Raw genomic sequence first — 12,630 nt, forward strand, 5'->3', positions numbered from 1 at the left:
CTGTCTTTTCAGGCCTGCCCACACTTCTATTGTAGGGAGTATTATACTCTCTGATGACGCAGGACAGACTGATCTCCACAAAGAAAAGTCAACAAGGAGCAAACTGGACGAGTCCTTAGACAGAAGTATAATTTCCCCACTAGTCATGATACCAACATTTCAAACTATATTTTAACACTGCTGTATTTTCCGCATCAGAGGGCGCGCACTTAAGCCTCCAACCCCATCAAAAAAGGACTGCACGCCCCGCAATACAGAGCGCCCTATACACAAATCCACTCAGGTGTCCCAGCACGACTTCAGTAAACTACAAAGCCGCACCACCCCCAGCGCACGCAAACACGCAAAAAACAGACATCAACTGCGCAGTGAAAAGCACCCGCAGACACACTCATCACTCCACGTGGACGAGGAATGGAACGGAGCAACAAACCGAAAAAGCGAGTGCAATGTGCCACTTCTAGCCACAACTGAACAACTGAGTCACTGCGAACGCGCCAACAATCCTGCGGTTCCAGACAGCACCCTCCCTAATCGCCACAATTGGACAATTCTGATAGAGTCACCGTGAACGCGCCAAACAAAGTCTGAGTGAGCCATGTAACTGTTGTGTTTCATTTAAAGTCCGGTGTGGTTTATTTGTGAAAAAAGTTCAAAAATAGACCATTCTATGTGCGTCTTATAATCCAGAGCGCCCAATAGTGCGGAAAATACGGTATACTGATTTCAATACTACGATGATAATAAAAAAATATATATTTTTTTTAGTAAACTCTTTGTTTAGATAAAAGTAATAGTAATAGTAACAGAAATATTTTCAGCATTAAATCATAATATTTTCTTTTATATTACCATGCAGTTTTATATCTGTGTGATCCCTAAGTCGTCCACTTATGTTCTGTAGTGGCTTTTATCATAGAATTTTTATACTTTTGAGAACCCTCTCTGTGATAATGGACAGGGACACACTGATACTGTCTATGCTTCTAGTGTAGGGAGTATTATATCCTCTTATGACGTAGAACACACTGAGCTCCAGAAAGAAATGTCAACAAGGAGTCAAATGTTCCCAAGGAGGGAACATTTAACCATCAAATTTTACCAGGGCAGAATCCTGAGTAACAAACCATGATCCCAGGAGACACTGGACCACAGATGGTACTGGGGGTGTGTGACCAGTCAAAATGTGTCTGTCAGAAGATATCACCAGTGTGGAGAGAGAATACACAGTATTTTAAAAGAGTTTTCAATCACAATATAAATTTGAATTATCAAATCATTATCAAACACCTACAAACCAAATCACAGATCAGTATACTCTCTAAACCATAATCCATTTATCGGTGGATCAAGTTAGACATCAAAATTATACATTATGCGCATAATTAATACAATTTTACTTATTACCCACAATACATAGAATTCAGAAACTCTTTGGTGAGCTACTTGGAAGGGGGTGGAGAACTACTGGTAGCTCCTGAGCTACAGGTTGGAGACCCCTGCTCTAAAACAACCTAGTCTAAACCAGGTCAAAACCAGGATTAAACCAAGACCAAACCAGAACTAAATCAGGATTAAACCAAGACTAAATCAGGACTTTACCTAATATCGCAACCACCTCATCGTCCTGTATGACTTCAAGAGACCCGGCCACCACGAAGCAGAGGCTGTCGACGCTTTCACCCGCATGGAAGATCAGGTCCCCAGGTGCGGAGTGGATCATCTGGAACTGCACGGCCAGAGCTCTGAGGCATCCGTCACTCGCTAACCTGAACGCGGGGTGCTCCTTAAAGACTTTACGGTTCAGGTGAACGCAGATGTCAGCACGCATGTCTTTAGGGCAGATCTGTAGCACCTGAAGAGACACCACAAGAACAGGAACAATGTGAGTCATGCACGAATGAACTGTTGGAAAAGTTTGTTAAAGTGAGACAGTGCACACCTAAACAAAACCACATTTCAAGTAGAGCTGCTAAACTGGGCAGTGTCTGGGGATTTATTTATTTATTATTTAAAATAAGCACAGTGCATAGAAAACATTAATCTTGGAAAGAAAAGATGCTCTGTGCCAGATTTAGCTACAAGCTACGTTCCATCTGCAGTCCTTGTGTAGGTACAAAATACATTAAAGAAACTATTTACATACGAACAAACATATCATCAGTAACAATGTCTCCTTAAAATAACCACTATCCAATTCATCATTAAATATTTAAAATGATCAATATTAATTCATTCTAATTTCCATAAATACAAAATTTCAAAATCATCATTATCTTCTAAAAATACTCAAATAGCCTCTAAAATGTACCTTTACCAAATTCATCGGTATTATTATTATTATTATCCTCTAAAATACAATTCATTAACATCATCACCATCAAGACAAATGTCATTAGTTAAGCACACTACATTTACAGCTACACAATACATCTATAGTTCAATCAGTCAGAATGTTTAAACATTTGAAGAAGTCTAATGTTGACATGCCTGCTGCTCAGAAACCATTGTTTTAGCCCATGAGAGATAGTGTGGTAGTCAGTGCAAGTTTTAAGATCAGCTGGATCCATGTTCCAGTTTTTTGCTGCTGTGTATGAGAAAGCCGACTGTCCCATCAGAGTACGTCATGAGGGGGGTGGGGTCTGGAGGTATAAGGAATGTCATGATTGGTCTAACAGTTATCCTCACTTCAAATGCCATCCCTGTAGCCAGGGGCCAGGGCTGCAAAAAAACTATAGAAGGCCATGTAGTCTCACTAAGACTTTTAGGGACTTGGTTTAGCTATGGTTTACTCTTGGTTTAGTCCTGGTTTAATACTGGTTCAGTCCTGGTTTAGTACCTTGTCAGTATCAATGCCTCTCGTCATAGACCATGTGGAGACGATGTAGTCCATGACCCGTTCGCTCAGACCTTTGGGGACCTGGTACAGCGTCAGGAAGTCCCTCACACTGTTGAGCATCTCGTGATAGCGGTTTGTGTTGGCGTACATCTGCTGGAAGATCGTTGTCACATTTCCGAAAATGGTGGCATAAAGAAGAGCTACAAGAGAGAGAAAAATCAAGTCAGATGTCCTTCCGTTCTCCTATATTCCTGTGTATCAGATGCCCTCCCATCCTCCTGTATTCCTGTGTGTTCTCCCATTTCTTGTGTGCCTACTGTCTCCCTTTCATCTTCTCTCCTCCTCCTCTTTCTCTCACCTTCTCTTCTACTCGTCTTTCCCACTCTTCCTCCTCTTCCTGTCCTTCTCCCCCCTCTTCTTCTCCTACTCCTTTCTCTCCTCTCTCTCATGGTCTAGCTCCTCTCACTCTCTTCTTTATCTACTCTCTCATTCTCATCTTTTTCTCTCTGTTTTTTCTCATCTCCTTCTCCTCTCTGCCACTCTTCCCTTTTCTCCTTCTCTGTCCTCATCTCTCCTTTCCTGTTCTACCCCCCATTTTCTCTCCTCCTTTCTTCTTGCTTTCTCCTCTCTTCTTCCTCCTTCTCTTCTCTCTCCTCCTCCTGTCCTCCTCTTTCTCCTTCTTGTTCTTCTCTTTTCACGTTTCCTCCTCTTCTCTCTGTGGAGTTCATGTAGGACAAGTATTTTTACGTTCTGCTCAGATTAAACCAGGACTAAGTGACAGGCCTCCTCTGAGAACAGCAAGGACCACGATAGAGAGACTTCAGGAGGGATGGAACGGACAGATGGAGAGAGAGAGAGAAAGAGAGAGAGAGAGAGAGAGAGAGAGAGAGAGAGAATGAAGGGAGAGAATGAAGAGAGAAAAATAAAGAAGGGAGGCTTCAAGTGAGATGAAATGAAATGGTAGAGAGAGAGGGAATCAAGGGAAAGAGACAAAAAATAGCCCTGGTTTAGTTCTGGTCCAGTCCAGGTTTAGTCCTGGTTTAATTCTGGTGCTGTTTTGGTTTATTTGTGGTGCTGATCTGGTTTAGTCCTTTTTTTTACTCACATCCAATCATATAGAAGAGAAAGATGGGAGAGTGAAGCACAGGGAGAGAGAGTAGAGGTAAATATTTCAAGCAGGATTTCTCCACTCATCCTGTCATGTCACATTACTGTCACAGACTAAAGTTAAAGCTAACACAGGTTAACAGGTATTTTTTGCCTTGACAGGACCAGATCTGAGCCAGGATCCCGGTCAAGAGTACCTAGTGGGAGTATTATTGTGTATGCTTAGGTTGATGTGAATAACCACGGGAAACCCACCCTGACATGGGTGAACATGCACACTTTACACACAGAAAGGCCCTACATAGTTTGGGAATCTAACCCCCAACCTTCTCCCAAACTCTTTTCTTTGAGTTGCTGTGAGAGAAGAGACAGGGTTAAATTGCTGCAGTCACTGTGACAGTTCTGATTGTTTGTATTGATTGTATTGATCTTTGATGCAGAGGTGAGATGCAGCATCATTTATTAAACTGAAGGTTCCTAGGTGAGGGTGCATTGAGTGCAGTTTTAGTCCTGGTTAGTACTGGTTGTAGTGCAACATCTAGTCCTGGTTCACTTTTGGTTCATCCCTGGGGTTGTACTTGTTCAGTACTGTTTGAGTTCTGCTTAACTTCTGGTCTAACCCGTATCCAGTCATACTTTAATCTATTTTCAGACCTAGTTTAGTCTTGTGTAGGTCCTGGTTAAAATCTGATTCAGTCCTGCTTTAGTCTTTTTTAGTTGCGGGTTAGTCCTGTTTTTTAGCCCAGGTTTAGTCCTGCACTGTACTGTAAAAGCACTTTCCTAAACTGTGAAGTGCTTTGGGTGTCTTAGAAGGTGCTATACAAATGTATTGATTAATTAATAATTAGTCCTGTTTTCCTCTTGTTTAATTCCTGCTTCAGTCCTGGTTTAGTCCCAGTTTAGTCATGGTCCAGTCCTGGTTCAGTCTTGGTTTAGTCCTGTTTTTGACTCACATCCAATCATCATCATGGCAACAGCGAAGATCTTCTCTCCGTCAGTGTTTGGCGCAATGTTTCCAAAGCCGATGGAGGTCAGACTTGTCATGGTGAAGTACAGAGACGTGATGTAGACAGAGTCCTTCCCGGGACCGCCCTCCCACCGGTTAGACCCTGACACATTAAATCTGTAGGGGGTACCCACTGTCTCCCCGAGCAGGAAGAGCCAGCTGTCTGTGCGTACACTGTTACGCTCCTCATCTATCACCTGGAAAAAGAAATATTATTCCTACAAATGCTTCTACTATTGCTACTAGTGCTACTAATTGTGCTTGGCCGGAACAATTTGGGACAAATACCTAACTGTGAGTTCTCTGACAAGCATTGGAAATGATATAGACTTACGATTTATGTTTTAATAATAGTTCGAAACTCTTCAAAGTTTTGAATTGGCGAAAAGACTGAACACAACCTGAACTTGAACTACAAGAATCACATTTCAGAACATAACATGCACAAATCTAAACTACAGGGTTAGAGGTATTTATGCAGAATACAATTAATACATTTATTAATTGTTTACCACCTTTAAATACACACAAAGCGCTTTACATTATTCATTCACTATTACAGACACAACTGCCCTGGGCCACACTGACGGAAGCGAGACTGCCAATCGGCCCCTCTGACGAGCACCATCAGTCATGCACACACCACTTTCTTACTATGCAAGTGAAGTGTCTTGCCTATGAACACAGCAACAGTTTTGCCACTGGTGCCCCATTGTGGCACCTGGTGCACCCAGCGGTCTCCCATCCAAGTACTAACCAGACCCCTCCTTGCTTAGCTTCTGAGACTAGATCAGGCTTTCTGACAAGCTGGTATGGCCAAACAACAGACTATGTTGTTGTTTGTGGTGGAAATGATCGTACAAAAAAATTGCAGCCTTGGCGCTTTGCTAATTGTCCATTCAAATTGTGATTTTGATTTGATTGTGATTAACCTTATAGACCTAGCTACTGCTACACCTAAAGTTATCTGTGCACATGCTTTTAATGTCCTTGTTGATCATCTGATCACACTTCAAGACAGTGAGGTGCAGATTTTAAACAGAGAGTAAAATGTGTTTGTTAGGGTGTGAAGAAGTTATTTTTGGTGAAGAAATGTGGCCAGACCTCCTTTACAAAGCCTGATCTCATCAGGTCTCTAAAGCTAAGTAGGGCTGGGCTGGGTTAGTACTTGGAAGGAAGACCCCTGAAAATACTAGGTCCAAAAGTGGAGCAAAAATGGCAAGACACATTGCCAAGTATGAATGTGGTGGGTGAGTGTTGGTGGTGGTGGGAGGGGTCAGTGACACAGATTTGTAGCCTCGCTTGGTTTACCTCCACTGACATGAATGAATAATGCAACATAAAGTGCTTTGGGTGTCCAAAAAAAAAGATACATGCATTTAATGCATTATTATTAAACCCTGTTTGAATAGAAATGGTTGAGCATCTTTTCTATCACAGACCACTCCTGCATGAATGAGTGATTACATCAAATAGTGAATACATTCTTGCTACTATTACTAGCACTACTACTGTGTGCTTGCAGAGTAGTTGAGCTGTAGGAGTACCTCGTAGTCCCCAATGCTGTACCAGATGCAGGCGAGCCAGTGAGCGGCAAGTCCGAATACACACACAAGCAGAACCAGTACCGCTGCCCCATACTCAATGTAGTGGTCGAGTTTACGAGCCACACGACCCAAACGAAGCAATCGGACCACCTTAAGAGAACTGAAGAGGGAACTGATGCCCTAAGAAGAGAGATCTGAGTCAGAACCAGGACTAAACCAGGACTAAAGCAGGACTGAACCAGGAGTAGAGCAGGATTGAACCAGGACTAGAACAGGACTGAAGCAAAATTAAAGCAGTCTTTCAAAAACAGTGAATCTCCCAAAGAGTTATATAGGCCCATGTCCTCCATCTGAGAATACATCAAATTGTAGAACATTGCCTCTTAGACATGTCATTAATTTCAGAGTTCTAGGCTAAAGTGGCTGTGGTGTTTATGGTTCTGCTCATTCACTGTTCCATTCTGTGTCAATACAAACACTGTGCTCTAAATGTGCTCCATCTGAAATCAATACAACTATTAAGTCCGCACTGGCTCTGAACAAAGTGAACACTGTAAGCAATGCTCTCATTCACAAACACGAGAGCAGGACGCACAGAGGAGGTTTCAAATGAAGAAAGAACCAAAGACATAAGAAAACACATTCTCTATATTGGTGCTATCACATGTTGGACAGAGAAATTCAAGCTGTTGCAGTTTTGCTGCAACATTTACACTGCGCTTCTCAGTCACTTTTTTGTGTCTCAGTCAAAGGTCTCAGTGCAGTTTAACAGGAGGACTGGTCAGGTAACATCTGCACATCCTGCGTCACTGGGGCAGTTTGAGGAAAGGGCCAAAAGTGTCCCTCCTCTGTGTAACAGTGTTCAAGGGGAACCAGGTTAACACAACAGGAAAGGTCACATTCTTACTCTGCTCTGATGTTTCAGTTGGTTATCAAATGGTTAATTTCCTCACAGTATTTCCTCTGCAAGGTCTTCACACATTTGTTGCCACATTTAGTGCAAAAAGCCTGTAGCATCTCACATACCCATAGCTAGCTCCTTAGCTAGCCTCTTGCACATGGATATGCAAAAAACAAACTGCTAATTTCACACAATCCAACAATCTCTTACTTGTGTCCTTTGACTTGAACTTAATGATGAACTGTGGAATATTCCAGACAAAGCAATAATGTCATCACAGAGACAAGCAGATGGTGACCCTCCCTATGAAAGCTATAAGTGTATATTTAAAGAAACTACGTTTATTTGTGTTGAACATAAAATGTTATTGTCTAACAGTCTAACTAAGAGTTGTTTTTTCCATTTTCATTGTGGTTTTGAATTTGGTAGCATCTCTCTCACTCACACCATCTCATCTTTCAATAAAGATGTTCCTCTTTACAATGTGCCACAGCAGTTTGACCTTAGGGACAACATAATAAAAACAAGCACTCAGCAGATTAAAGCCGCTCCTGTGCATTTCAATAGGACCTCTGGGCTAACCACTCTGCCACAGTAACACACTCCACTCAGAGAGATGAGGAGTCTAACCCACAACCTGCAGGTTTAGTCCTGGCTCAGTCCTAGTAAACACTTTGCTCTGAGACAGTTTTGCCTGGAATAATTCTAGGTTACTTTTGAGTCAGACCATATTTAGTTCCGGTTTAGCCCTTAAGATGTAATTTAGTTCTTTTTAGTTTCGAGTTTTAGTCCATTCTTAGTAGTCCTGGTTCAATCTTGGTCTTGTCCTGGTCCTGGTATAGTCCAGGATTTATTCTTGGTTTAGTACAAGTAGTAGTCCTGATTTAGACCTATTTTAGGGCTGGGTTAGTCCTGATTTAGACCTGTTTTAGTCCTGGTACAGCCCTGGTTTATTCCTGGTGTATTTATTGCTTAGTCCTGTTTTAGTCCTTGTTTAATAGTGTTTTAGCTCATGGTTAGTCCTGGTTTAGCCCTGATGTAGTTTTGGCTTAGTCCTGGTTTAATCCTGGTCTAGTCGTGCTTTAGTTGTGCTTTAGTCCTGTTTTGATCCCGTTTTAGTCCTGTTTTAGTCCTAGTCATTCTCCTCTCACCTCATCCACATTCTCAAAGGCATTGATGACATCATAGGGCAGACAGGACAGCAGATCGATCACAAACCAGGTCTTCACGTAGTTCATTCGGATCAGCTTTGGGTCGGATATCACTTCTCCAGCAGGACCTACAAACGTGGTATGGAAGTTCAGAACAATGTCCACCAAGAATATGACATCGACCACACTGTCCACCACAAGCCAGGTCACGTTGTTCTGCTTGGTCTTGAAGGACACGTTATACGGGACCATTATAGCAGTATAGAAGGTGAGGATGAGGATGACCCAGTCCCACGTGGTCTTAAAGAGGCAATAGTGGAGGATGATGTGAGGAGGCGTCTTTGGGGTCTCCTGTTTGTACTGAGGCAGGATGTCAGAGCCCAGCTGAAGAACCTGCAGACAGGAACTACAGGTCAGGTATAGATAGAAGAAGAAAGAAGAAAGAGAAGAATTTACAATCTGCATGTCTACATTGTGATGTTTTAGCTTTGCTAATTTATGATTGATTATATGTTATATGTTTTTCAGCAAAAACAAACATGTAGTTGCGTTCTGTTTCATTCACACACATTTAATACACAAATACTGCACATTTAGGCTGTGTGCTTCTCTCAGACTGAAAACACAAGTGGTAATACACTAGGTAGTCCACTGTTTTTAGACCCTACATGCCTTCACTAGAATCATTTGGATGATTTGCATCCCTGGAATTGTGAAACTTTGAAGACATGGTTGTTGTTTCAGCCTTGTTGAAACTTGTTATTTTCTTGGTGCATCAGAGGATATTGATGGCTTTCTGTAGCAAACTGAACTGAACGACAGGCAAAACAAAAACGTGGTAAAAGCAGTTCAACTGAGATTAAAAATAACAAGGTGGAACAGAACATAGCTGGAGTTAGACACAACTTCAAGTTTTTATTTTAAATAAACATAACATTTACATTATTTTAAGTGACTATTTAATTCTGCAGTGGACGTACAGCGGTTATTGCAGTGTTATTTTGGAGAGTCTTAGGCTGAAAAGTTTGGCAACCCCTGGTCTCCTTGGAGACAATCACATGTCCATATTACAGGTCAGATTTGGAGAGGCAGCCCAGCTCACAGTGAGTTTTTGAAAGTACAATAGACCCTACCAGTGTCTGCAAACAGAACACCTGCATTGTAAGGTACCCTTCCGTTATCTTAGCTCCAGTGCGTTTTCAATGGGAGAGCCTCCAAACATAAAAACTATGAAAAACCAGGTCTGTTTTGGCAGCTGACAACCAACCTCATGTGATTAACACCAGGTTCACGTTAGGCCTACAACAAGTAACACTGTTTTCTATGGATAATTAACTTTAGAGATTATCGTCAAAATTAGTATACGTGACCATGACAATAATAATAAAAATAAAAATTTCTTAAATCTAATGTTATGCTGGGTAATAATGCACTAAAGATATAGCGGCTTACAACAGTCTGACAATTTTATTTTAGATTTAATTAATCAAACTCCACAAATCCTGCAGACATCAGTGAACTTTAGAAACTGGAGATGGAAGTTAGATATTGACTGTTATTGTTAGTGTCGTTGGCAAATGTAACAAACAAGAACCATTTGTCTGCGCTGTCTACAAATGTCAGAATAAATGTTTTTATTTTGCTGTCATATTAAAATGAACAGGACAGAATATTGATATCAGTACCAGGCTGTGTGCACATCAATTCTAAACATGTCGCTTCTGGAAGGGTTTATTAAGAAATAAAAACACCTGTAATTGATTACACACAAGTCAGATAAGTCCAGTGCTATACAGTGGAAAATTCAAGGCACAGCTTCACATGAACAAAAGTTAAATAATGCATATTTAATAGCCTTAACAATATTATTGATTTAAGCAACAGAAGTAAGAAAATCCAACAGTGAAACAGACATTAGTCAATGACAAACAGACAGATTAACCAACACTCATAGAAAACAAGCAAATGGATAAATGTCCCAGAACTCCAATCCTTAGTTCCTTCTTCTGCAGGAAAAACTCAAAAAAGCCCAGTGGGAAAAAGAGAAACATCAAGGACGACAGTGAAAGAGAGATCCATTCCCACAGATATGTCCAGGTCAAGTATGCATCCATTTGCAGATAAAGTTCAAATCCGTAGGGCCAGAGCCCACAGAAGACTAGGGTACAGAGGAGGACTCATCCAGAATAGGGTAGGGGTAATATTAATGCATAATCCTACTCTGTTTAGAAGGAAGGTAGTGCTGCTATATGTTGTTGTCCTAGTCTAGGTTTAGTCCTGGTTTTGAACCTGGCCTTGTGTTTAATCTGCCCTGAAATATTTGTGGTGTACATCTCCCATGAGTCTAAATGTGGCACTGGTTTATAGCTGTATTCCCGAAAGTGTTTGGACCTGGGACTAGGAAAGACTCCCTCTCCTTCCTCTATTTCTCTCTCTCTCTTTGCTTTCTGCTCTCTCTCTCTCTCTCTCCCTTCCCTTACTAAATGTGAGTAGTTCATGCATTAAATATTAAACACAGAGTAGAGCAAAAGACAGTACCGAGTAAATACACTTAAAGTTGAATGAACCAGAACTATATGATAGTGTGTACACAGCACAGTATCTGTAGTATAAACATCTATATATGTATAAAAAGTAGTAGGAAAGAAGAGTTTAATCTGCCTTTTTGCATATAAACACCAAAAAATACAAAATCTTAAGCTAAGCGACTCATCTACTTCTTCTTTCTGCTGCTGTCCAATATGAATCCTCAAAATCCAAATGAAAAGAATAGCTGACTATTACAAATTTAGGTCAACTAAGATTCCATCGACTGATTCATTGACCAAATGACTACTACCCTACATAGAGTTTAGAGATCAATCTTTAAAAATTATACTACCCAAAATACTGAATACTAAAATACTACCCAACCAGTATAATAGACACAACATGGATGTCTATAACTCTTCTATTCTAACGAATTCTATTAGAATGGACGTCACTGACTGCTCCAAAAGCATTTCTTGACTTTGAAAAAAAAAAAAAAACTGTGTGGGGCTACTTAATCAAACATTCAAAACCTCTCAAATCAATATAACTTCATAGGGTCATCAAAAAGGTGTTGTGGCAAATTTTCATTTAGGAATATGCCTTCTAGTCTAGGGTGCGTCTACTGGTACAAATGGGAGTAAATCCATGTGTGGATGTGCAGGCAATCTGCGCATATTGGTGCAGTTAAAAGTACTGTAGTTAAATAGTCTTTGTAATGATACTGTAGTAATGAAAGTCTTGATATTTATTATGAAAATATCAATACAAAATAATAGCTCCTGCTCCCTGTCAGAACATCAGCCTGTTTGCATATACTCCCTGTGTCTGGGTGGGTTTCCTCCAGGCACTCTGTTTTTTCCATTCATGTCATAGTGTCATAGATTATAACTATATAGCAGACAAAAAAGCACAATATGTCAAATCCTCCAGCTAAGGTAGTCCTGACCAAGACTATCTCAAGTTGTGTGTGTTGTGTATTGTACCTCTGCCAGTCTGGAGTGCTTGTGCACATTCTCTCCTTTGTGCACGGCTGGGGCGAGCTGCTGCAGGACTCCTCTACTACTGGTGAGAGCACGAGTCAGACGAGCAAATTTACCCCAACCTGAGAATATATGAGAGGAAAATACTATTACCACAATTACTACTATCGCTGGTACTATACTGTAACCTGGGAATATACCAAACTATTACTACTTGGGTTTGTCAAAAGTATTGAAAATCAGATACTAATTAATACTAAGACTAGTATCAAAACTACATACTGTAGATACTGATGAAACAAAAGTTTAACTTTCTGGAAGGAGTGCATCCCGTAACATCTGGCGTAAAATTAACACAGTAAAAGAACATCATGCCAGCAGTGAAACATGGTGGTAGTAGTGTCATGGTTTGGTTCTGCTTCGTTGCTTCAGCACCTAGACGATTGCTGTGATTGAAAGAACCATGAACTCTGCTCTCTACCAACAAATCCTGAAGGAGAATGTCCGGCCATCAGTTCATGACCTCAAACTGAAGCGCACTTTGGTTCTGCAGCAGGACAAAGATTC

The 12,630-nt window shown here is 40.9% G+C and overlaps 1 protein-coding gene across 1 annotated transcript in view; it reads right to left on the reverse strand.

Annotated features, from left to right (window-relative positions):
• LOC110166092 (potassium voltage-gated channel subfamily H member 1-like) overlaps positions 1 to 12,630 on the reverse strand; it is a 28,735-nt gene that overhangs the window by 9,990 nt on the left and 6,115 nt on the right. The window contains exons 5-10 of the mRNA XM_020931289.2: positions 12,067 to 12,185; positions 8,552 to 8,944; positions 6,500 to 6,679; positions 4,900 to 5,149; positions 2,840 to 3,039; positions 1,603 to 1,855 (exon numbers count right to left, since the gene is read on the reverse strand). Coding sequence (XP_020786948.1) covers positions 1,603 to 1,855; positions 2,840 to 3,039; positions 4,900 to 5,149; positions 6,500 to 6,679; positions 8,552 to 8,944; positions 12,067 to 12,185 — 1,395 coding nt within the window. The remainder of the gene's footprint in view (positions 1 to 1,602; positions 1,856 to 2,839; positions 3,040 to 4,899; positions 5,150 to 6,499; positions 6,680 to 8,551; positions 8,945 to 12,066; positions 12,186 to 12,630) is intronic.

The sequence above is a fragment of the Boleophthalmus pectinirostris genome, unplaced genomic scaffold, assembly GCF_026225935.1.
Source record: "Boleophthalmus pectinirostris isolate CB_2022bp ecotype Guang Dong unplaced genomic scaffold, ASM2622593v1 HiC_scaffold_22, whole genome shotgun sequence".
In the NCBI taxonomy this organism is placed as follows: domain Eukaryota; kingdom Metazoa; phylum Chordata; class Actinopteri; order Gobiiformes; family Gobiidae; genus Boleophthalmus; species Boleophthalmus pectinirostris.